General features: G+C 41.2%; 1 protein-coding gene across 1 annotated transcript in view; it reads left to right on the plus strand.

Annotated features, from left to right (window-relative positions):
* Window positions 1–27,195, plus strand: part of LOC127448504 (solute carrier family 49 member 4-like) — a 60,045-nt gene that overhangs the window by 22,746 nt on the left and 10,104 nt on the right. Inside the window, exons 4-7 of the mRNA XM_051711104.1 lie at window positions 92–221; window positions 9,051–9,159; window positions 20,617–20,684; window positions 24,937–25,064. Of these exons, the coding sequence (XP_051567064.1) occupies window positions 92–221; window positions 9,051–9,159; window positions 20,617–20,684; window positions 24,937–25,064 (435 nt within the window). The remainder of the gene's footprint in view (window positions 1–91; window positions 222–9,050; window positions 9,160–20,616; window positions 20,685–24,936; window positions 25,065–27,195) is intronic.

The raw sequence follows: 27,195 nt of genomic DNA on the forward strand, positions 1-27,195 counted from the left end.
ACAAAATTTGAACAAGTCCGTAGAATCTTTGTGAGATTTAATGTTGCCACTGCGGACACATGATAAATCTTTTGTGTTTGTGAACTTGCAGAGTTCGGGATGATTGCGGCACTTTTCGTGGCTGTGCTGTTCTACTTCCCCTCACGGCCGCCCATCCCTCCCAGTGTGGCAGCGGCCAGCCAGCGTCTTAGCTACAGGAGCAGCATCTGCAGACTGTTCAGGTACATTAACTGTCATACCTGACTCCTACGTCTATTTTAAAAGGAGATGAGTGAAATTAATAGTTCAACATTTCTTTGGCAGAATGTGCAAGCTGGTCTTATTCCATAGTTTGAAAGTAGATGGCGATATCAACTGTCAAGCCCAAAAAAAGGACCAAAGTACCATAGAATTTTCTCATGCTATACATATAAGCCTTCTAAAGCCACATTATATCTTTTTTTTTTTTTTTTTTTTTTAAGTAAACCATAATTTAGGTTGAAATTTACAGAAAATCTTGCTTTCTGATGTGCATAAACATGGTTTTTGTGCCATGCTTGAATGTGCAAAAAGCAGTGAGATTTGAAAGGTACAGAGGAAGGCAAGATTTTCACAATGCCTTTGGCCTTGACCTCGCACAAGTTATTTTATGGCTTTAGAAGACTTGGAATATGGCTTACAAATTAAATAGAATACTTTTATGGTACATTTTTGTTGTTTTTGGAGCTTGACAGTCTGAATCACCATCCACTGTTTTTGGAAAAAAGCAGCTTTGACATTCTGCCAAGATCTACTCTGTGTTCCGCAAAAGACAAATCATCAATTATAAAAAAATTTTAATGGCATAAGAATGAATAGATAATAATGACTGAACTTTTCCTTTTAAACACTAAGAACAAGGAATCCAAACTTGAAAATGCCTAAACAAAATATAATTGCAGATGAAATAACAGATTCTGAGCTTGAATCTCAGTGTTCCTCACTGGCATTTACCAGATAATTTGTTTTGAGTACATCTAGATGTGCACAAAACAATGGGCATCTGTTATTTTTTGCCTTTTTGTATAATTACACACCATCTCTTCCTGATCTCAGCATGATATCTGTAGTTTGCCTATTGATTTTACAAAAGAGAATCTTAATGAACAGGGTCATTTTGCTCGCGGTATGCTGTGTTTGCCATTTAATGCACATCAAAGATGAGATTCTCTCCCTGCAGATTTATTACCAAGGCTTATGATGGCACAAGCGGTCCAACCTCAATAAATAAATCTTCATCTGTACATTTTGTATCCCACTGAAGTCTATCAAGGCCAGTCTGACCACAGTGGCACAGTTTTACAGTGAGTTAGAGCCCTCTTGATGTAGGCTCACCACAAAGCTTGGGGCATTTGCAATATTCACAGATCAGAGGCAGCCATCCCTGCTTTGAATGCATTCTCACAGCAACTCCAAAGGAATTGGCTGAAATCTGTGGACTGTGGAGTTTTGAGCATCGACTGTTGTTGAGAGACTGAAATTGCCAGCAGTTCAGCCCCTCCGAGGCACACCAGAACTTCCAAGTAACTCTTGCAGTTTCACTAACTCCAGAGTTAGACAAACTATTTAAACATTTAGCTATTTAAGCTACCAACTACTCTACAAAAAAAGTAGCTAAGCTATGCTAAAGGTTATTGGTTAGAGAAAGTAGCTAGTTACACTGTAAGGCCAAGTGCACCCTATACAACTTGCAGTCGGCACCCTGAACACACTTAACAACACAGTCTTTTGTTTGTTTTTTGTCTTGTTGGTGTGCAAAATGGCGCACTGTTTCTCCTAGATGCAGCTGAAATTTGATCTAAGCACAAACGCAACATTTCAAGTAGAATTCTCTGTTCTTTTTGTACTACTCTGAGCTTCAGATGTGTGTGCTCGTCTTCTGTGTCTCTTCATATTGATTTCAAACACACTGAAGAAGTTACATGAAGTTCTCTTGCTTGTATATCCATTCACTGTTTCAATTTTCCCAATCAAAGAGTTAATCAGGCAATGCTAGTTCTGATTCAATATAAATGACAGAAAATATCAGACGTGATCTTGATTGCTGAAATATTGTCAGGGAAAATATAACATTACCGTTTTCCAATGCTATCCCACTACTTAAAGCTGAAGTGTACAGCTTTTTCATTGTTAAAATTAGGGATGTGCGGAATGACTAATTTCATTGATGTTTAAACAAAAATTTTGGAGTTGACTAGTCGACTAGTCTAAAATGTAAGAAATCTTCATAAAACAGTCAAAAAACATTGTGTGTTTATATGACCCATTTAAAAGACTTAATCTATTCCAACAGCCAAATCCAACACTAAATTCCATTTAGGGGCATTCATCTCCGACGTGCATGCATTGAATTATGATCATTGTACATTAAATATAGAACATGACACGCATTCACTGATCAACATTAGCATATACAGGCATATTTATTGAAAACAATTGAAAGAACAGTGCAGCACCAATAGAGCAACCCTAATAGCCTGTTCTAAATGGAATTTACCAAGTAGAAGTTAACTTAACATTAAAACAATTGGACATTGTTGAAATTAATTAACAGGTAAGCCAAATCTACAACAGAGAAAAAATGCACTGAAAAGTTGTGTGTAAAGTTGCAGCTGTTAGGTTAAAAACATTAACCAATAACAGTTACGATGTAAAAAAGAAATAGCTATAGGATAGAAAAAATAGGCCTGTGAGAAATGTACAATAAACCATATGTATTGTGTTAAACATGATGTGCACACAGAATAAAAGATAGTTTAACCCGTTAAGCAGTCGGCACTTTGTTGAAAATGGCCTTCTTGATCAGGGTAAAAAAAACAAACATTATACCTAGCCTAAAATAGTTATTTTCGAGGCTACTTAATCAAAAACACAAATTTTTTGATTAACAAAATGAACGTCAGCATGGTCCAGTAAAAGACTGGACCTAGCTACCCTGAGGCAATTGATATCCTGTGCTTGAAAAAGCCAGCTCGGCGGGAAAATAACTTGGAAGCACACACAGATTTAAAGAAGACTCCAATGTGAATACATCCATAGGGACTTGCAAGCCAACTTTTCAGAAATCCGCTTCCCGCACCCGAAGTGATTTCCATCGCTACTTGCTCATCTTGCAAGAAGACATTTTTCTGCGCACACTGCGATTGAGAAAGGGAAGAAGCATGCGCAGCCTGAGGTGAACTGAAACTTTGTTTCCATTTGCTCCAGATATCCTCTTTTTTCCGTTTGGTGGCACTAGTGGTGCAGAAATTATACACTTCAGCTTAAATCAATAAAATAGCTTATCTCCGAAAGCTAAAAACTATCAACGCTACCACTTTTCTACTGAGAAATAAAGTTAAACTAACAGCATCACTATGTAGTAAACTCACAGCAGAAGTAAAAACTTGAAGGCAAAGAGAAGAACAAAAATTAATGGACACACTCACCAGTTAGACAAGTTTATCCCCAGTGAGAATGTAATGCTGTCTGGTATCCCACAGATAGGCAGAGTTCCAGTGGACATCTCACATTGTACTCGAATGGAGAAGCACCACATTGGTAGAGCTTTGTAAATTAGCTAATCTACTGAGAAAGTAACTGGACACAGGCTGGCCTTGTACGATCATGATAGTGTCTCGCCTCCAGCCTCTGAACTTTGTGTATCAGAACCTTTGTGGATCCAAGTTTCCTGTGCTCGCCCGACTTGTTGGGACATCCAAGCTTCAGGAGTCTTATGTGTACTGTCTTACAGCTCGATTTGTCCTTGATTTGTTTGTGCTTATGTCTCCCACAGTTTTATTGGAACCATTATTCAGTGCTTGACTACTGTAGAAACAGTGATACTGGAAAAGTATTAGTATTGATGGCTTTGTCTTGCAAAATTCTCATTATATCCGAACAGGGCCTGCCAAGGACAAATAAGTTGACACTTAGCTGATGATCCTTCTGGCTCCTCCCAAATATTTCAAGGAAACTAAGAAAAGTTTTTGGTTGGGAAACGGTGCGTTGATATTGATTTTTCCCTGCTGGGAGGTTAATGAAACAGGTACAATCTGCTGAAATGGTTCTTCATTAACACTGTTTTTACGATTGCCCTTTTCAAGGCCACTATAAGGCACATGTAAAGCATGCTTTGCTTTCATCTCCCAACTGCTTTTTAGTCGACTGCATACCCAGGGCTAAATACCTGGAGAAGAGATTTTTGCAAGTTGGAAGCTTAATTTTCTACAGATAACTAAATGTTTGTTCTACACGCATCTGTACCATACACATCGAGCAATTCAGTCACAAATGGACAGTGCTAAATACAGGTGTAATGAGGTCTAAAACGGTTTCTGATCTGATCACTCAAACCACATTCAGACATAGTAGAAAACAACCGTAGATGACCACATAGAGTTTGTGGTCTAAACCTTGTGTTCTATTCAGTCCTGGAGTAAATCAAATGACTGCGGACTCACTTGTCAATCATCCATTGTTTTAAAACAAGTTTTTTAATCTTTGTCAGTTATGTGTGAACTTAAGTAAATAAATGTCCAATTGAAAAATTTGGATAACACATACACATGCATGCATATGACTACACAGAACTTCTCTTTGCCTGATAAAAACAGGAAGTGACACAGATCCTGTGAAGCATGCACATCAGAAGAACATTTAATACAGTTGTTGGACTAAAATAACAATGCACGTTCTGCCCGAATGTTGCGTTTGATGATAATAAAATTTGGAAATATAATTGGAAGCAACAATGTGCTGAGTTTTTGTGCTTTTTTATTTTATGCTTTTGCGCATTGACGTTGTGAGTGATAAATGTGGTAATGAAATCAGAGACTCTTCTTCGAAATCCAATCACAAGTGGTAACAAGACACATTTAAGATGCTTGTTACTAAAAGGTGTAAACAACCATTGGTCTCGCCTGACCCCTTGTGTTTGGTTCACCCAAGACCGATCTCAAAAGTAGGTGTTATAATGGCCTAAAAGACACATTTGCCAAAGCACACCATTTCTAAAGATAAACAAAGCATCTGATGAGAGCCCTTGTGATGCGGTTTCAGACGCTTTGTTGTTTAATTAGGGAAACGTAGGGCTGGGTGATATGGCCAAAAATATTATCACGATACTATCACGATTTTGTTTTTCATATTGTTCGATATCAAAATTTTTTTTTTTGAATATTCAAGTTGACAGAAGAAAAGATTATTTTTTTTAATCCTATACAGTCAAAACAGTCTCTACTAAACTGCATTGTGAGCCCAGAGACAGCCAAAGCAGTGGGGTCTGAGGGATCTTCTACCAAAATATGACAATATTTTATAGAGTTTATCAATCGAGTGCAGTTGGATAAGAATGTTAAAAGATCATCTGTTCATTTTGAAGCATAATGACAGCAGTCCAGTATTTGTTTGAATATTTTTACATTTCAAATTATATTTTTTATATTTCTTTACGTTCAAAGTATGGGGGCATAGAAGCCTTTGTGACTGAGGAATGATACTGTAGGGGGGGTTCATGGGTATCCCCTGTGAATGTTTTTTGAAAATTTAAAAGTCTTAATGGACCGTTTTTATATTTTCATTAAAGTGAGAAAGAGTACCAACTAGTAATTTTATTGTCTTTGCTTGTCATCCATGCCAGAGATGATGACATCTGATTAATTTTCACAAAATTAGAACAGAAATCTATTTGTTTATTATTAAAGGCTCATAACATGCTGATTAATAAAGCTAAATTTAGAAGGAAAAAACATTATGGTCTAAAGGCAATTTGGTACCACGTTAACTTGTGCGGCGCCTCATGTCTACTCGCATGCGGGGAAAAGAGGTGCGGAGCAGGACAGGGCATACATTTAGCGTGTTCAGTGCTAGAGAAAAATATTCAAGAATACAGTGCAGAAAGATCACAGGCTGGTGTACACAGCACTGTTGTTTTGTAGCGCTGCTCACTAGAGATGATGAGAGGGCGCAACCGCCATCATGATGTCTTGCAGTCCGGGTGGAATCAATCGACCACAGTGACCGGTGTGTAGCCTAATCGTTAGCAAGGCAGCTAACGTTAGCAACTTCATGCAGTCTTAGAAAACCGAACTGCTTGCGTTTTTACGAAACGCACCTAAACATCTAGATGTAGAACACGGGCAAAAAATCGAAAATTACTCAAAAGCTTATCATCGATTTCGTGGATTTTTTTTTTATCGTGATAAATATCGAGATCGTTTTATTGCCCTGCCCTAGGGAAATGTTCCCTCTAGGGTGAATCGGGGAGACACTGTTTGGGACACTTCAGGAAAATGGGGAATGAAGTGAGTAGGCAGAATGGATGATTGTAATTGGATTGGGAGTGATTGGTGACCTGCCAAAAGCTCACAGAAAGACAGATTCTGCAAAGGAATTCTCACCCTAATTCATGCTCAAACTACAGCAATTCTGCAACTGGATGGATGCTCATAAAATGCTAATATATGAACTGGAAGTATCTGACATAGCAAGGGATTTTGTATCAAGGCAGGATTACCTTTAAATTGACAGTACACTAAACCATGTGGCGTGCTTGTATTAACTGTTGTATCTTTACAGCAAATTTGTTGTTGCTTGGCTAATAGCTTCAAGAAAGGATTTGTTGGCAAAATTTACTTGTTGTTCAATTTCATAGATAATGTTATTAGAAAGGCACAGAGAAAATACTTACAGGCTTAAAATTTTGAAAGATCTTGCTGGCTTATGCTTATGCATAGCTTTACTCAACAGGTCAGTTACATTTAATGTTTCATATCTTATATTTCATATTTTATGTTACAAATTTTATAATTATATACATGTGTGTGTGTGTGTGTGTGTGTGTGTGTGTGTGTGTGTGTATATATATATATATATATATATATATATATATATATATATATATATATATATATATATATATATATACACACAGTACTGTGCAAAAGTTTTAGGCACTTGTGAAAAATGTTGCATAGTGAGGATTTCTTCAAAAATAGTGCCATAATTCGTTTTCATTTTTCAATTAACATCATCCTAAGTCTAGTAAACATAAAAAACCTAACTCAATATTTGGTGTGACCAACTTTGCCTTCAAAACAGCACCAATTCTCCTAGGGACACATGGACACAGGTGTGTTTTTTTTATTTTTATTTTGGTTTTTGGCAGATAGGATGTTCCAAGTTTCCTGGAGAATTCGCCACAGTTCTTGTATATATTTATATTGTCTCAATTGCTTTTGTCTCTTCATGTAATCCCAGACTGACTCGATGTTCAGTGGGGGTCTCTGTGGGGCCATGCCATCTGTTGCAGGACTACGTGTTCTTCTATTCTATTCTATTTGCACAAGGAATGTTTGGGAGTCTAAAATGTATATTACCTATTGACGCACTACAGCTAAAGATATAAATAACCATCTTAAGACAAATGTTTTTGTTAAACATCTTATGTGCCTAAGACTTTTGCACAGTTCTGAATGTCTTAATGGAGCCACACGTGTTTTGCGACGTGAGTGATCAGTTTATGCGATCGGCCAAATTACCAATCACCAATCGAGTCATAAGACGTGAATATCGGCTGATACCGATCAGTGGCCGATCAATTGGAGCATCCCTAATAGATGGATGCATGGATGATCTATCTATCTATCGATCTAAGTCAATTCAGAAAGTTTCTGATTGATTTAGGTCAAGATTCATGTACTAAAGGTAATTCACAAGGTAATTCACAAGCTAAAACTATAAGGAGATACAAGTAAGTTTCCCATAATTTTTTATTTCCTGAGTCTAGAGGTCACTCAGGTTATTGATGAGCTTATATAGTTGAGCAAGCTTAAGCCATGTAAGACAAAGCTTTGCTATCAGGCATGTCTTTATTCCAGCATTATACTTGCCTGATATCTACATTTGCTATCAGTACTGTGTATTTTCTCTCTCAGAAGAATTTTATCTTTCTATCACTGGGCTGCAAAGTAGGATAAATGTTTGCCGATAGGCTGGATGGTATAGGAAGGAAACTGAAATCTTTGACTATATGTGAGATACACAGGCTTTGATGTTAAGCCTTGTGACAGCTCTGCAAGATCTGTTACTCCTTCAAAGATAGGCGGCATTCGCAGTCAACAGATGCAGCCTAGTACTGTAGAAATGTTTCAGGTTCAATAGAAAGTTAAGCTCTATCGACAACATGTGGCATAAAGCCAATTACCACAAAAAATTTCAACTCACCACTTGTGGTTACAGCATGACAATTACAATAGGAGCAAGTACACACAGTTTGCAAAAAGTGTGGCCACAAGACTTAAACATTATACGTGTTAACTTTAAATTAATGTGATAGAATTGCTTACGTTGTCTGGGTAAAATTGTATCCAGTCTTTCAACTTCAATGTCATAATCTTCACATGATCATTGTGTTGATGCAAGAAAGGGGCTGTTATCATTGATCAAGCTTTGCTTACAGGAATTTATTTAGTTAAGCTATACCAGAAGGTTTTCCACCTGGAATAGTAGTTACACTTTAAAAAAGTTTAGACCACCTTTACAGCTCGTAATAAACAGGTTTTTACTGAATAATTCATGTACAATTTTTCACCCATGAGAAGCTCTAAGATGAAAACTCCTGATCTTCCATACGTCATACTTGACAGAAGGCTTGTACCTATTGTAAATATAACTACCATGCTTAATAAACACTCTGTTTAATGACCATGTGTATATTCATAAATGTCAACCACCTTTGTGGGAATACTTTCCTCAGAAAGACCAGAATTGCTGTCTCACCGTAAACATGCACAGGTGATTAGAGGAACAAGTCGACATTATTATTTGTGGTAATCAACATTAAGTCATAAATGCTGCCAATTGAGCTTAATTTGAAATCAGAGGTTGCACTACAAATAATAATTATACGTCACTCTGATGAACTGTGTTGTTTCATGTTCGTTACTTTTGCATTATTCTTGCGTAATAATTTTTTTTTTTTTCTTTTTCTCATGGTCAATTGTCTGAGAGGGCTCTCTCACTTACATTCATCTTTGCTTGTGCTTTTTCAGCAACATGCGGTTCCTAATGATAGCGCTTGCCTACTCTGTGCCCACTGGGGTTGCTGCCGGCTGGGCCGGTGTGCTGGACATGATTCTAACACCTGCCAAAGTCAGCCAGGTAAGACCCTTTCCAATCTTCATGTGCTAAGCTTGTTTAGAGATTATGTTTTTTAAAGAATAGTTCACAAAAGTAAGTAACTCATTTAAAAAATTAAAATAATACACCATTTTTTTCTTCTTCCGTGGAATACAATAGGAGAATTTTTTTTATTGTAATGTTCTGTACAATAAAATCTTATAATGACCTGGGGCTGTCAAGCTCCAAAAAAAAAAAAGCACCTTGTTTGTTAGGCATGTCAGGTCTTCTGAAGCCATACAGTGGCTTTGTGTATGGAACAGACAGATATTTTAAGTTAGTACACCAAAACTCTTTCCCCCTTCCACAGCTCTAATATTTCATTTGGACTTCAGCATGTTGAAACTTGCTGTATCTTGATTGGTCACATTAAATATGAGAACCAATGGCATTTTGGCCAGTTCCAATGTGTCCCAAAATGTTGTGTCTACATTTATCAGAACTCAGTCGCACATTCTGTCAGTTTAATTATGATCAAGATGAAATGTAATTTGCCTGGAAGAAAGGGATATTGCTCATTATCAACTCCGAGCACACACTTCCCAAACCAAATCCCCCCCCCAAAAAAACAAACAAAATGCCCAAAAAAACTGTTTGGCTTTCTATGCTTCCTCATTAATAAATGGCAAGCCGGTTTGGATAGACTTTGAACTTTAAAATAGGTTGGTAAAAACATCTAATTATGGCTTTGAAAATGCAAAGCTATCGACACGAAGGTTGCCCTCTCCATCCGTCCACTCTTCAAACAGAGCTCGTCAGAATCTAATCAAACATACATGCTTAAGACGCCTCTATTTGCATACTCACAAAAGTACTCCATGTTTGATGGGCCAACCACAGCGTAATGAGATGAGCTCTCCGCTTCAGACTCTGATTCTCCCCAGCCTCCTCACATTTGCATGTGAAATGTGAGAGTTATGGGCCAAAGCAATCATGCAGCATTCTAGACCCAACTGAATTATGGTCATCCGGAGACAAAGATGAAGTTTTCATGGTCTGTAGTTTTTTTTTTCTTTTTTTTTTTCTTCAAGATAAACAAGGTAATCTTCAGACTAGTATTACAAAGAAAACCATACTGAAGAGCGAATGTCCTTTTCCTTTTTGTGCAATGTTGTGCTACTGCCAAATCCATTGTCAGATTAATATAAATTCTCCATCTTCTCATTCAAATCTCAGTTCTTCAACAGTTCTTTAGCAATTTAAATTGATGGCCGAAAGCATTTAAGTATTTTACTGTTGTCGAAAGGGTCTTTTGTCCATTGATTTAAATAGGGTGAAGTCAAAGACAAATAACAAGTTAACTAACTGAAATGGTTTCAAATTCCCAAATTTAATTTTGAATATGACTGCAGTTACTTGGCTAGATTCTTTTGGAAGTTTATGAAGCAACATCTGCACGACCCAGTTAATATTCACAGTTTCACACACGATACCTTAGTTTTGGTCGTGCACACAGGATGAATTTGTAGATTGAACTTAATGGAACAGAAAAATGGCTCTCGAGACCTGTTTTTAAAAGTTGAACTATTTGTAAATGTGTGAGATGCTAAAAAACAGCTAAATGCAGCGGGACGGACAAACATGTTCTTGCGTGTGTACAGTACATAGACCAACAGTTAAAAAAAGCACAGAACACAGCCTGTGGGAACGCTGTGTATTCTCTATTCGCTTGGATGGCAAACAACTGCAATGCATAAGGGAGCTGTTATTTTGACACTATTTTATAAGTTGATAAGTTCATGTTAGATGTCACTGGCACTGGTGAAGCTAAATAAGTTTCCACGTTTACACACAGTAATTTTCATTCTTGCATTGTAGAACCCTGAGACAGTAAACGCGTAGAGCTATACAACAATAATTAGCATCATTAAAGCACAAGTCCCCGGCTACATTAATCAGTCTCATCTAATTGCTTTGTTAATGGAGACTGGCCATTAAGCCTGCACACAGTGGCTGTGCACTGATTAGGAAGACACTTTTTGCCCTTGGATAGTCATCTCCAAACTGAAGATGCTAAACTGGGTTTCAGGAACATGAGACTGTCAGAGCTTCCACAAACCATTTGGTGTAGAGTTGATAAAAATTGATAATGAAAATGGTCGATAATGAATTTCATTAGAGGTTAGTTAGATATACAGTAAATGGAGAGAACCTTAGCCAGCGTCACTTTATTGTAGTGAAAAGCGCATTGGGGGAAAAAAAGGCATTTAAAACAGGTTGGAGGCCACAATGTGAACTGCAGCAGAAAAAGTATATGAACTAAGCTGTCCAAAGCATTTGTATTATTTGCATGAAAGAAAGGAGTTGTCATATAGTTTAATATGGACAGGTTGGCACATTGATAAAACTAACGTCTCGGTTACTGTCTTAACCTCCGTTCCCTGATGGAGGGAACGAGACGTTGTGTCGATGATGTGACACTAGGATTCGCTCCTGGGAGCCCCAGACATCTCATATCTTTGAGAAAAGGCCAATGAGAATTGGCAAGTGGAATTTGCATGCCACTCCCCCGGACATACAGGTATAAAAGGAGCTGGAATGCAACCACTCATTCAGGTTTTTCACTGAGGAGCCAAGACAAGGTCCCGGCCCATTCAGCGGGTAGTTCGGTGTTGTGGCAGAAGGGACACAAAGTCTCGTTCCCTCCATCAGAGACGTTCCCTTTCTGTCACTCACTCGACGTCATGTCAATGAAGTGACACTAGGGGTCCCTATACAATACGCCACGACTACTGAACTGTGTTACGTGGACTAGCGGGGCGAGACAGGCAGACCTCTTTGTGCCTCGTAGCCAGCACACCCGGCCATCACATACCCTCCCCCAAAGCTCTTGTGGGTGTCAAACGGTCCCCTGCACCTCAGGGACAAGTCGACTGCACAAAAAAATGAGGACTGGCCGGCCCAGCCGCGGCCTTTTCTCTTTTTTTTTTTTCTCCCCAATTGGAACGAAATCGTTCAGCTGGGGGCCATAAAAGGTCCATGTCGCGGGGTGTCCCTCCAAAGAGGAGGACACCGTGGAGACCACACCCCACCCGGGGGGGGGGGGGGGGCTTTCAAGTGGAAATATGTTACATGGTCTTACCGAGTCTAGTCGGAAGCACGTCATGTGGAAGGGTTGCGTGGTAGGTCCTACCCGAGGGGGGAGGAGTTTCTACAGACACTGTGACCCGGGGCAGAGGGGCGTCTGCCCAAGGAAGACACGGTTTACCAACGGGGAAACCACTTTGCAGAAAATACATCACATGGGGTTACCAATGGGGTAACCAGCGCATGTGGAGCACCTACCCCAGTACAGGGCCTAATTAGCACATATACTGGGCCTGCAGCGAGTTTCTCCGAAAACTCGCCAGCCACAGGGCTAAGGAGGAAGGACATCCAGGGTCCACACTTTTGTAAACGCGACTGGGAGAAAGAGCGCATGTCTTCGCCTCAAGGGAGGGGAAAGGCGCTATGCACAAGCGGTACACCCAGCCAGCTGTCCCGAGACTTACCTGTTTGAACCTGACAACACACGGGATGAAACCGGCTCAACCCGGAGGTTGCAGAACCTCGCAAAGGTGTTAGGTGTTGCCCAGCCCGCTGCTCTACAAATGTCTGCTAGAGAGGCACCGTTGTTCAGAGCCCAGAAGGCCGCTACACCCCTGGAAGAGTGGGCGTCCAGGGCGTGAAATGCCATAGCAATGGCGTCAGTAACCCAGTGGGTGATCCTCTGCTTGGAGACAGCACTTCCTTTCTGCTGTCCCCCAAAGCAGACAAAGAGCTGCTCGGAGCTTCTAAAGCTCTGCGTGCGATCCAAGTAGATGTGCAAAGCACGCACCGGACATAGCAACGCCAAGGCTGGGTCTGCCTCATCCTGGGGCAGTGCTTGCAGGTTCACCACCTGATCCCTGAATGGGGTCATGGGAACCTTGGGCACATAGCCCGGTCAGGGTCTCAGGATCACGTGAGAGTCACCCGGGCCGAACTCCAGGCACAGTTCACTGACAGAAAACGCCTGCAGGTCCCCTACCCTCTTGATGGAGGTGAGCGCCATCAGGAGGACAGTCTTCAAAGAGAGCGCCTTTAACTCTACTGACTCTAGGGGCTCAAATGGAGCTCCCCGTAGACCCCAAAGGACCACGGAGAGGTACCACGAGGGAACGAGGCACGGTCTGGGGGGTTTAACCTCCTCGCGCCTCTCAGGAACCTGACGATCAAGTCGTGCTTCCCCAAATACTTACCGTCAACTGCATCGTGATGTGCCGATATAGCGGCTACATACACTTCAAGGTGGAGGGGGACAGCCACCCGTCCAGCCTCTCCTGCAGAAAGGAAAGCACTGATCCGACTGCGCATCACTGGGGGTCTTCGCGTCAGAAAGGACACCACTTAGTGAACAGACGCCACTTCAGGTCATACAGGCGCCTCATCAAGGCAGCCCTGACCTGAGTGATCGTGTCTACCACTGCTGGTGGTAGGCCACTTAAGTCTTCCGCATCCCGTCCAAGGGCCAGACATGGAGATTCCAGAGGTCTGGTCAAGGGTGCCAGATGGTGCCCCGTCCCTGAGAAAGAAGGTCCTTCATCAGGGGAATTCACCCAAGTTGATAGAAGAAAAGAAAAAAATTAAATCTTATACATTCAAAATAGTCTCTACTAAACTGCATTGTGAGCCCAGAGACAGCCAAAGCAGTGGGGTCTGAGGGATCTTCTACCAAAATATGACAATATTTTATAGAGCTTATCAATTGAGTGCAGTTGGATAAGAATGTTAAAAGATGCTGACTCCAGAGGAGGAGACAGAGGGCGAGTTGCGACATTTGATGAGAGCGTAGACCACCTTGGCAGTTGATGTACGCAACCGTTGCCGTGTTGTCCGTCCGGACCAACACGTGCTTGCCCCGGATCAACGGCAAAAGCCTCCGCAGGGCGAGCAATACTGCCAGCAACTCGAGGCAGTTGATGTGCCAACACAGTCATGGACCAGTCCAAGGGTCGGTGGCTGCGTGCCCGTTGCACACGGCGCCCCAGCCACACTTGGAAGCATCCAAGCGATGTGCCTGGAGACCTGCCCTAGGGGAACTCCTGCCCATAGGAACGCTAGGTCGGACCAAGGGCTGAACAGACGGCGACAGACCTGCGTGATGAGCACACGGTGTGCGCCGTGGCGCCATGCCCATCTCGTGACTCGAGTCTGGAGCCAGTGCTGAAGCGGTCTCATATGCATCAACCCGAGCGGCGTGACCACCGCTGAGGATGCCATATGCCCCAGGAGCCTCTGAAAAGAGTTCAGTGGGACTGATGTCTTCTGTCTGAACATACTCGGACAGTTCAGCACCGACTGTGCTCATTTGTGAGGCGCGGCGTCATTGAGACCAAGTCTAACTCCATACCGAGAAAAGAGATACTCTGAACCGGGGAGAGCTTGCTCTTTTCCCAGTTGACCTGAAGCCCCAGCCAGCTGAGGTGCGTGTGCACCAGGTCCCTGTGTGCAAACAACAAGTCCCACGAGTGAGCTAGGATCAGCCAGTCATCGAGATAGTTGAGAATGCGGATGCCCGCTTCCCTTAGTGGGGCAAGGGCTGCCTCTGCGACCTTCGTGAAGGCGTGAGGTGACCGGGACAGACCGAAGGGGAGGAACTTGTACTGGTATGCCTGGCCCTCGAAAGCAAACTGCAGGAAGAGTCTGTGTTGAGGTAAAACCGAGACATGAAAGTACGCGTCCTTCAGGTCTACCGCCGCATACCAATCTTGATGCCGGACGCACGCTAGAATGCGTTTCTGCGTCAGCATCTTGAACGGGAGTCTGTGCAAAGCCCGGTTCAGAACTCGCAGGTCCAAGACTGGCCGCAACCTGCCACCTTTTTTGGGTATGATGAAGTAGGGGCTGTAAAACCCCTTCTTCGTCTTGTCTGGAGGAACAGGCTCAATCGCGTCCTTCCGTAGGAGGGAGACGATCTCCGCGTGCAAGGCAGCGGTGTTCTCGCCTTTCACCACAGTGAAGCAGACGCCGTTGAACCTGGGCGGACGCCTGGCGAACTGAATCACATAGCCGAGTCGGTCAGTCCTGATCAGCCAATGCGACGGGTTGGGGAGCACAAGCCATGCCCCCAAACTCCATGTGAGGGGGACCAAGTGAACAACTGTGTCGGACGTACCGGCGGGCGGGGCCTCACGATGGGGCGGAGCCTGAGGTGCCACTCGTGGCCGTGCCGAGTCTAAGGACATCAAAGCACTTAACTGGCTCCTTGTGACTACCCCCAGAACGGCCTGGGATGGGGGAGGAAGAAGTGCGTCCTCGTGACATTGTGAGCAGACTTGTGCCACAGCTGGGCACGCGGGGGCGGAAGTCCAGCCTTCGGGGTGCCGAACCTGCCAGAACCCGTTGGGCATGTGGCGAAATCAAAAGAAAAGGAAAATAAGGATTCTCCACCCGACCCTCTGTCGGGGGAAGGAGTGGTCTCTTTACCAGCTCCTGAAGGGTGATTTCCCGACTTTCTGGGCTGCCCGTCTCAGGGGTGCTTCGAAGCCTTCCTCAGGTTCTTGGCGGGTGTCTGTTTCCTGCGGGTGGCTCCACGCCGGGGCCGGCAAAATTCCACTTGCCAATTCTCATTGGCCTTTTCTCAAAGATCAGAGATGTCTGGGGCTCCCAGGAGCGACCCCTAATGTCACTTCATCGACACAACGTCGAGTGAGTGACAGAAGGGGAACTGCAATTTATATTGTAACATTTATATTTTAAATAATAATTTTCAATTTTTGCACACAATATATAGCATTCATTCATGCATTTGTTTTTATAGACTTCAATTTGCACATTGTTTGGAGGAGAACATTAGAAGCATAGATAAGAATGGCATGTTTTGTCAAAATACTAGAAATAAAATATTTCCTTTGGAAAAAATTATAGAACAATCAATTATTAAATGAGTCATTAGTTGCAGCCCTACTTCTATGAGAATAGAGGTATATACTGTAGAATTAATTTGCCATGATTATACTTTATTTAGAACTAATTTCAATAAGGGATGCCATGGTTTTTGCCCCTGGGACTTCCAACGAGAGAGTATTTAAAGAAATAAACGTGTAAATGTGTCAAGCCTTCCCTTTTTTATGTTGACTTCTTTTCTGTTTATAGATTCATTATCAAAATGCATGTGCTGCAAATTTAGCTTTTTCTGCTTCCAAATGTAGCCTTTTCCAGTTGTCATAAGTGAATGATTCCCCTCATATTAAGTGTTTGGATTTGCTTCCTGGCATCAAAATTAACCTAGTAACATTTGTAATAGCTTGACTAATTAGTGAGAATCCCTAATTAGCCAGGAATGATCTACTGTTGTGTGTGTTTAGGAAAAAAAGAAAGAAACCTAAGAAGATTATCTGCCTTTGAGATCTCTGACTTGAGGTAACTGGATAATATATAGTGTGTTGCTTTAGTAGAGAATGCATGTGGTACCATGAGTGCCCACATCATCATTTGCAGTTAACTTGTTTTATAAATCCCGCACACTACCAAAGCTTGAAAGAGCAATCAATATTTATTGCAATATTACTGCAACATTTTGGCCATGAGACACTTATGAATGTTTACATGACCTAAACATTGCAATAAATATTGATTGTAAGCTATGGTAGTTTGCAGCATTTTTCTTTTTATTGTAGTTAGATGTCTTAGACACATACCAGCAACCATTTAGGTATGCGAGGATTAATCATCTCCATTTTCAGATGGCATTAATGGCTTTTCATAAACTGTTACATTGTTATATTCTAGCAAAAGCAGTCTGCAGCATATGGATCTAAAAGGTGCTCAAAGGCTGTGTTCGGAATTGAATACTAGCCTACTGCATAATGCACAGCATATACTAGCGTATACTGCATACTGTTTCAAAAACTAGTATGTGAAACAGTTTTCGATGCCACAATAAACATTTTTAAAGAGTAGTATGCTACATTGTTTTTATTAAATCAGTCGAATTTTAAGACATGGCTGATCATTTGATCATCAGGTTTGAAATTGTATAATATATTGTGCATCAAAAGCAAAAATGAATTCACATGAATTAATTTTTATTTCATTTTGTTTATGAGAATGTAACGTAGTTTCAGTTTTTTGAAACTAGTGAGTTTTTGTTTTTATTTCAGTTAGTGAGTGTTTTTTTTTTTTTCTTCACTGCTTTAACACATTATGGCCGATTTATACTTCTGTGTCGAACATACACCGTAGGCTGATGTGCACTCCTTCAAAAATGTAACTGCGCTTCGCATCGATGCAGACCACAACAGCTGTGATTGGTCCACTTTAACCAGAGACCGCCCCCCAGGATGATAACAAGGATATCTGAGGTAGCGTCGCATTTTATCCAAGTTTATTTTAATGTCCATGCATTATACTACATTGAATTTGGACTCGGCACCATAAAAGCAGCTGTCTCACTCAGGAGCATCTGCTGTTTTTTTTTTTTTTGTGTTTTTTTTTTTGTGTTTGTGAAGTTACAAGCAAAACGCAGCAAAAATTATCTGTTTACAGCTTAAACTCAAGAAGCTTTTTTCTTAGGCCTTTCCTTGATATTAATTAGATATGTGAGTGAAATAATGTTTTGTATTCTACTCACAAACTTTCCGATCAGCACGAGGATTTTACCATGTGTGTACAATAAATAATCATGTCTCATAAGTTATGGAAATTAAAATCACCTATTAAAAGTTGGTTATATTGCATATATGCATTGTAAAGTCTTAAAAACAACACTCATTTTGTGTTATTGTCACGGGTTGTGGTAGTGAAGATGAAGAGGCGAGAGGCGATGGATCTATTTACAGGCTTTAATGGAGAAAAAGATATATAATAACGTGGAGTACCATAAACTAAATAAACAAACCATCACAACTATTACATAGACAAGAACTGACAAAGAATGAACAACACAGGAGGGTATTTATACACAATGAGCTAATGAGGGGGTGGCAGACAGGTGAGGATGATGAGGAACAGCTGGTAGTGATAAGGGCAGTGCACTATGGGAAATGGAGTCCAGGGGGAAACATCAAAATAAGAGTCCATAGAAACAGGACGGAGACAGAACTTATTCAGATGAGTAGTTATTAATTAATTTGACGATTCAGCATGGAATGTCAAAAGCATGCCAAAATAATGATATGTTATTATTTAAGTGACTCGAGCAAGCATACAGTATTTTCGTCATTTTCTGCCTGCAATGCAATTCTGCCAGGCAACATGTATAATAAGTAGTGTATACCTACATTTCAACATGTTCACAAACTTTGAACTCTTTTTTTTTTTTTTTTTTTTGATGCTACAATAATTTAATAAGTACTTTTGAAATTACATTGCTTGCATTGCTTTTGTTTATTTATGAAACATACAGTGCATCCGGAAAGTATTCACAGCGCTTCACTTTTTCCACATTTTGTTATGTTACAGCCTTATTCCAAAATTGATTAAATTCATTATTTTCCTCAAAATTCTACAAACAATACCCCATAATGTCAACGTGAAAGAAGTTCGTTTGAAATCTTTGCAAATTTATTAAAAATAAAAAACGAAAAAAATCACATGTACATAAGTATTCATAGCCTTTGCCATGACACTCAAAATTGAGCTCAGATGTATTCTGTTTCCACTGATCATCCTTGAGATGTTTCTACAACTTGATTGGAGTCTACCTGTAGTAAATTTAGTTGATTGGACATGATTTGGAAAGGCACACACCTGTCTATATAAGGTCCCACAGTTAACAGTGCATGTCAGAGCACAAACCAAGCCATGAAGTCCAAGGAATTGTCTGTAGACCTCCGAGACAGGATTGTATTGAGGCACAGATCTGGGGAAGGGTACAGAAAAATGTCTGCAGCATTGAAGGTCCCAATGAGCACAGTAGCCTCCATCCATAAATGGAAGAAGTTTGGAACCACCAGGACTCTTCCTAGAGCTGGCCGCCTGGCCAAACTGAGCGATCAGGGGAGAAGGGCCTTAGTCAGGGAGGTGACCAAGAACCCGATGGTCACTCTGACAGAGCTCCAGCATTTCTCTGTGGAGAGAGGAGAACCTTCCAGAAGAACAACCATCTCTGCAACACTCCACCAATCAGGCCTGTATGGTAGAGTGGCCAGACAGAAGCCACTCCTCAGTAAAAGGCACATGACAGCCCACCTGGAATTTGCCAAAAGGCACCTGAAGGACTCTCAGACCATGAGAAACAAAGATTGAACTCTTTTCCCTGAATGGCAAGCGTCATGTCTGGAGGAAACCAGGCACCGCTTATCACCTGGCCAATACCATCCCTACAGTGAAGCATAGTGGCGGCAGCATCATGCTGTGGGGATGTTTTTCAGCGGCAGGAACTGGGAGACTAGTCAGGATCGAGGGAAAGATGAATGCAGCAATGTACAGAGACATCCTTGATGAAAACCTGCTCCAGAGCGCTCTGGACCTCAGACTGGGGCGAAGGTTCATCTTCCAACAGGACAACGACCCTAAGCACACAGCCAAGATAACAAAGGAGTGGCTACAGGACAACTCTTTGAATGTCCTTGAGTGGCCCAGCCAGAGCCCAGACTTGAACCCGATTGAACATCTCTGGAGAGATCTGAAAAATGGCTGTGCACCGACGCTCCCCATCCAACCTGATGGAGCTTGAGAGGTCCTGCAAAGAAGAATGGGAGAAACTGCCCAAAAATAGGTGTGCCAAGCTTGTAGCATCATACTCAAAAAGACTTGAGGCTGTAATTGGTGCCAAAGGTGCTTCAACAAAGTATTGAGCAAAGGCTGTGAATATTTATGTACATATGATTTTTTTTTTTTTTATTTTTTTTTTTTTATAAATTTGCAAAGATTTCAAACAAACTTCTTTCACATTGTCATTATGGGGTATTGTTTGTAGAATTTTGAGGAAATAATGAATTTAATCCATTTTGGAATAAGGCTGTAACATAACAAAATGTGGAAAACGTGAAGCGCTGTGAATACTTTCCGGATGCACTGTTTAGTTAGAATTTTGCCTGTGTACTCACAGAACACTGCAGGCAGAACTATAAATGTAAGGCAACGTGATGGCCACTATGCTGCGTCTACGCCGTAGGTTTGATGCAGAAGCATAAATCAGCCTTTAAATCGTTTTTAAGTCTAAATTAGTCCTCCCAGAGGAGCTTGCTTTTTGATCATACTGTAAGTCAGATGTTCTCACCAGTCTCATGGTTTACCTCCACCATGTCTGATACAGGACCATCTGTATGAAGTATGCTGTTGTGCTCCTGGCCCTCTTCATTGACATGCTTGTGAACAGCATGATGTCTGCAGTTTATTTTTCTTTCTGATTGACACAGTTGCTCAGACTGCAGACACCTGTGGCTCACTCATCAACTACCTGACCCATAAGTGTCTAGCATCACAAACATTTAATAATCCCTACTGATGGCACCTTTCTCTGCCCTTTCACAGCTGGACGCTGGCTGGATTGGATTCTGGTCCGTTGTTGGAGGCTGTGTGTTTGGTGTGGCTATGGCAAGGTAATGCCCTTACCATAAAGTAATGCATTGTGATTTTAAGACAGCATGTCACATTAAAAATAGGACAGCTTTTAAAAATGCATGTCAAGATCTTGAGTTCTGTTCCATTCTGTTGTGCTGCATCCAGCTGTTTTTTTGTGAATGCCCCTTAAGAAACACACACGATTGGACTCTGGTGGACATGATGCTAAACCACCATAATTATACAGGGCTTCATTAAAACTAACTAGTCATTCAGACCACCCACCGATTGGTTGATTTTGACCCACACTTTTGCATGTCCACAGTGTGAAGGAAAAATATTGAAAGCATCTATGTAAAATTACTTTTCTAAGACCAAAGTCAGCCGGTTGCTTTAGCAGCAGGCTGAATGAACATGTAAGCAATAGTCCTACAGTGGCTTGTTCTCATCTACCAACATTCACCTTTTAGCAAATGAATTAGGGCAAACGTCACATAACATAATTAATATTCATGACACAAGCCTTGCCTGGCACAGTTTGTGCACTGAGATGCTGACAGAAAGTAAACGTCCTGAAGAAAGAAAAATATGCATTTTTATATTAATAGTTGTCACAACAATGTTTTAGGCCTAATTATTAAAATTTTATGGCTAAAATGCTAGAGTGTTGACATTCTATCTCTTATGAGTATATCAGTGGCAAATAGGCATTTAAGAAAAGTGTCATAAGTTTACAGAAAGGCTAATGTGATTTATAATGGCCTCCACCACACACACTTTTCGGATCATTCCTACAACCCTGCTTGGAAGACATTATTTTGCCTGTGTTATTGTTTGGCAAAGGCCACATTTATTCATGGCTGTTTGGATCCTCTGAGACCTCCAAGCTAATTTATTCTCTTCCTGCTAATTTATTAAAATGTATTAAAACTTTGTGATGAACATTGGGAGAAAATGCTAATGAAATGGTCATGTCAGGTCAGGCAGACGGATTGAGACACTGGCATAGAGACAGAGAGAGCAAACTGTTGTCTGGAAAAGGAAAGATATTTGTCTGTCTCTGATGACTAAATGTTTGTAGGAGGGCCCAATCAGCAAACCCTGCCAGGTTTTGCATTTTGAAAACATTTTAATTAGACAGACTCTGCATTTAATCAGTTGCTGCATTTCTTTTGGGATTGGGACAAGTAGCAATGTTAGAGCAGTGACAAAGTGGGTTAAAACATCAGTGTAGGTAGGTGAAGGATTATGTGTATACTTAATTGTAAGTTAGATGGTTTAACATTGTAACTGTGCCTCTGTTATAAATCTATTGCATGATTTATTTGATGCAACACTACCATCTGCAATACATTCTTCTCTCAACTTTGGACCAGCTAACTTTTCATTATGTATTACAAGAAATCTAATACATTGACGAGCCGTCCAAAAACAGCTCCGCCATCACAAGAAGATCTAACAAAAGTCTGCAAACTGCTCTAGTTGTGGATTATTCAAAGTGAGCCACAAGCCGAAAGGGGATTGATAACGCTGATTAAAGAAAGTGAACACCCTGCTGATTGGCTGTGCTCTTTTATGAAGTTGCTTTTGTCATTTTGACTGTTAGTTTGGGAGAAACTACAGAAAGATGCAACAGATGCCCCACCTGTCTCAGCGGCCGCCTGCTCTTTTGCGACACTTTTAGTGGTCGTTTGGTGAGTGATCTCTCGTTAATGGGCCACTGTGAGTTACGTGGGCTCCAGCACCCTCCCTGTGCCTCGAATCATAAGGCAAATGCGTTAACATGAGTTATTATACACCATCGTTTGCTGCCAAATAGCATGGCCCATTGGGTCAATTAAGCTGCAGGGGCTATGGCCACACAGTCTAATTGATGCAATTCCAGAGGCAGATATGATAGCCGGCACCCTAGTCAAAGACTCGTCCTCGTTTGCCATTATGGTGGAGTTAGACCAGACGGATGAATCATGCAAGGCTGTCTCCACAGATCTATTAGCCTAATGGTTTGCACGGTGAGGTATGCTGAGCAGTTCGACCGATGCTGGGATGCCTGACAAAGCATTGTGCAGATTTTAATTGTCAGATTGCTGTTGGGAGGTAGGGGTGACTTTGTTTTAATATTAAGAAAAAGTGTTGAGTCTGTTATCCTGCAACACAGCTGTCCATCACATACCACACAAATGTGAGATTAGCAACAAGTGAAAGTTAAGGCTTAAAAGAGATAAGAGAACTGCTGTCTTCAGTTAAGCCAGGACTTATCGGATTTTAATGTTAGTTTTTATGATAAATTCGGCATCAAGGCCAATTTTGTTCAAAAATGCAGTTTTTGTTATAGCCTTATATAATATGCTGTTGGTCCTCCACGTGCCACCAAAACAGCACTGACCCACCATGGCATGGACTCTACAAGACCCCTGTGGTATCTGGCACCAAGACATTAGCAGCAGATCCTTCAAGTCCTGGATGATGCGAGGTGGAGCTGCCATGGTTCGGACTTGTTGGTCCAGCACATCCCACAGATGATCAATCAGATTGAGATCTGGGGAATTTGGATGCCATGGCAACACCTTGGAACATCATAATTTTCCTCAAACCATTCCCAATATGTGCAGTGTGGCAGGGTGCATTATCCTGCTAAAAGAGCCCACAGCCATCAGGCAATACCATTGCCTTGAAGGGATGTACCTGGTCTGCAGCGATGTTTAGGTATGTCAAATTGACATCCTCATGAATGGATGGAATCAGGATTTCCCACTAGAACATTGCCCAGAGCCATGTGGCCTTGTTAGGAGATGATCAACGTTATTCACTTCATCTGTGAGTGGTCATAATATTTTGGCTTATCAGTGTCAACAGTAAGAAGCTTCATTTGATCAAAAGCCAACAACTTTGGTCGATAAAGGTTGTGGCAGGGTGAGCAAGAGACGGACACAGTGGGTGCTGCATCAGGCCTCAGAGAGGCATTTATTGGAAATAATAATAAACAAAAAGGGGAATAAAGTGTCCATGGAGAAATAATGTTCTTGGTGAATGGTGCTATGTGAAGGATAGGTGGTGATGAAAAGGTAGGGTGCAAGTATAATTGGCGGAGTCCAGTGGCTGCTACGTGTTCTCCTCCTAGATCTGGTCCCAAGGGATGGTGGCTTCCTCAGAGTGGCTGGGCTTCCCTGGGGCCACGGCATGCAAGGGGCAGTGCAGCCCAGCATCCTGGCCCATCGGCCGCGACATATGCTTCAATCCCCGGCATCGTATCTTATTCGGACACACCCTGCTCTGTTCCTGGACCTGCGCCAATGCCAGTGTGATGCTCACAAGGAGATAGAAGCCGGCTTCCCAAGGAGAGGAGCGCTCAACGTTTTTATGACAGCATTGAGGCCATATATACATAAGGTGTGCCTCATCATCCACTGCCCAAATGAGACTTATTAAATTGGACCTCTCCTCTCTCCTGCCCACTCCTGTTGTGAGCCTGGCTGAAGGACAGCCCTCAGAGGCGGGGCGACAATAGCGAGAGGGAGGGGAGGGTCGTTCCTCCACAAGGTATAGTTCAACCAAATATACAAATTCGGTCATTTACGCACCCTCATGTCATTCCAAACCCATCTGACTTTCTTTCTTTTATGGAACACAAAAGCAGAATATCCAAGCTGTTTTCCATACAATTTATCCAGTCATTGTTTCAACTTCTAAAGACTACCTTGTCAGAGCTGAAGACACATGAAAGCTGTTGGCTCACAGGTTTGAATTTAGTCTTCATCATGTTTCATTTTCCTCTCAACTTTTCTTGTCCTTAAAGGCATTAAAAGCCCATAAACAAAACATTTAAAAGTCTTTTGCCACCTCATTCACTTAGAAACAACAAATAACAGTTAGTTCCTCCACAAAGTATCTTATTATGACAGTTTTCATTATGAAAGGTGATGAAGTACATGCCTTGGAGAAACCGCTGTGCCTCCATCTTGATATGCATGATGAGAGGAAACAGTGTGAAGAACTTTGTCAGCACTGATGAAGTTAGCTTCAGATCAAATATACCAGACTGTGTTGGGATTTGTTTTGAGTTCGCTCCAGTAGGAATGTTTTTGAGGGATTGAGGGATGAGATTTTCTGTGTGTGTCTGGATTCTGACGTACTTGCCGAAAATAATATCTCTGAAATTTTACTTGTGCCTGTCTGTAGTTTACTTCCTGTTTTTTTTGTATTCTGTTGTCACCTTTGTGCTATGGCTTGAGATTAAGAATCTCTCTTTGTCTTCTCTTTATTTATTCATTAATTTATTTTTGCCCTCAGGTTTGCCGACTCTATTCGAGGGATGCTGAAGCTTATTTTAGTGCTAATGTTTGCCGGAGCATCCCTGGCAGCCACCTGGTTCACCCTCACCTGCCTGACCAGGCTCACTCACCTGCCCTCCACTAAAGGTACACTGTGGAGAAAAGGACACTGGGTCTCATTCACTAATAATTGTGTACCAGTTCCATAATTATGTAAACAGAAAAGATTCTAACGCGTAATTTCTGCTCATAAGATTCGTTCTTGCCTTCATTCTGATGTTGATGAATCTGGGTTATTCCTAATGTGGGAATGTATATCTCCTAGATTTAGACAAAATATTGGTTCAAATGATGTTATTTTGATTTGATAATTAAGTGCTCTAAATTAAAGCGAGGACATGCGAGGAAAAATGACTGTATGGACGTGCCCTGTCAGCACATACTTTCTGTATCTAACTTCACATCTTCTGAATAATAATAAACTTATATATAAATATACAGTATATACAAAACCCTTCATCTGGTAAATATATGTGCTATAAAAAGCTTAATTTGGTTAATACTTAAAATAAAGCATTGTAACGGGCCTATAATGACAGACAAGTTGCATACTTCTGTGGAAAGAAAAGGATCTTGTGCAAATTTCCACCACCTTCACAACAGGTGAATCTGTAATCTGTGTGTTATTTTAGTTTGTTCTAAATTTTATCCTAAATTTAAAATAATTTATGAGCAAACGTATTACTGAATCACGTTCTCTGTGTGAAAATGTTCATACACTGGTTTTATGCACAACTTTGTGAGTGTGCACAGTTAGTGAATAAGACCCAATATGTTCTGCCATGTACACGTCCACAAAACTGGCTCCCTACAGGGAGTCTGGTAACCACGAACAGCAGCACAGGCAAGATGCAATTGTATCAGTGAGAGGAAGCCAAAGGAACTCATTAAGTCCAGATCAGTGAAGGAAAAAAGGGAGTGTAGCTCTAGAGAAGCCGGCCTGAAACAAACATGCCCCATAGATCAGCCAGCTCAAATATTTCCATCAATTATCATTTTATGGTTGGCACCTGATTTTTTTGTATCTGCTGCCTTCCAGAAATCCTGGCAGACAGAACTCACAGACTCAGGGGCTGGCTCTCCATCTGCCGTGATTTTTATACCACGCACATGCCACTTTGCCATGTTGTTCATATTGCTTCCTAATGAACACGAGGCTATGTTGTGGCAACATCCATTCATCAGAACTTGTTCTTGCTGGGTGTGAATCTCACTAGAATTGTTATGCACGGAATAATTGACAATGAACCTTCGCTTCCTGTTGTGGCCGCATTACCAACTTGGGTGTGCATTACATTTTCAACAGTTCAGTGCCATTGTCAATTATTCCATTAAACCTATACCATGGCTACCACATTCTTGTGTATTTATCTCAAGGCATTGTGTGTCTTGTGTGTTTAACTACTTTTTTCGTCACAGATCCTCCTATCCTATCACTCCTATCCTATCATAATTTGGTTTGACAACTTAAAAAAAAAAAATTGCATAGTTCACCCAAAAATGAAAATTCTCTCATTTACTCACCCTCATGCCATTCCCAGAAGTGTATGACTTTCTTTCTTCTGCAGAACACAAAGATTTTCTGAAGAATATCTCTGCTTTGTAGGTCCATACAATGCCACTGAATGGTTACCAAAACTTTGAAGCTCCAGGAAGCACATAAAGGCAGCATAAAAGTAATCCATAAGATGCCAGTGATTTAAACAATGTCTTCTGAAGCGATCCAATCGATTTTTGAGTGAGAACAGACCAAAATATAACTGTGTACATCTTGCCATTGCAGTCTCTAAGCATGATCATGATTTCAAGCTCGATTACACTTAGTGCTTGACGCATACGCAAAGTGCTAGATGGCACTAGGAAGTTTTGAAAATCTTTTTGAAAGAAATCTTTTCAAGTTTGAAATTACAAACACCAAGGAGACTAATGATGTAAATATTTATAGTGAAGGAGGAGTAATATTTTGGTCTGTTCTCACCCAAAACTGATTGGATTACTTCAGAAAACATGGATTACACAACTGGAGTCTTATGGATTACCTTTATGCTTTTTGGAGCTTAAAAATTTTGGTCACCATTCACTTGCATTGGCTGAACAAACAGACATCATATCTCCGTCAAAATATCTTTGTTTGTGTTCCGCTGAAGAAAGAAATCATACTCTTCTTGGATGACATGAGGGCGAGTAAATGATAAAAGAATTTAAATTTTTGGGTGAA

This window comes from Myxocyprinus asiaticus, chromosome 11 (genome assembly GCF_019703515.2).
Source record: "Myxocyprinus asiaticus isolate MX2 ecotype Aquarium Trade chromosome 11, UBuf_Myxa_2, whole genome shotgun sequence".
Taxonomy (NCBI): domain Eukaryota; kingdom Metazoa; phylum Chordata; class Actinopteri; order Cypriniformes; family Catostomidae; genus Myxocyprinus; species Myxocyprinus asiaticus.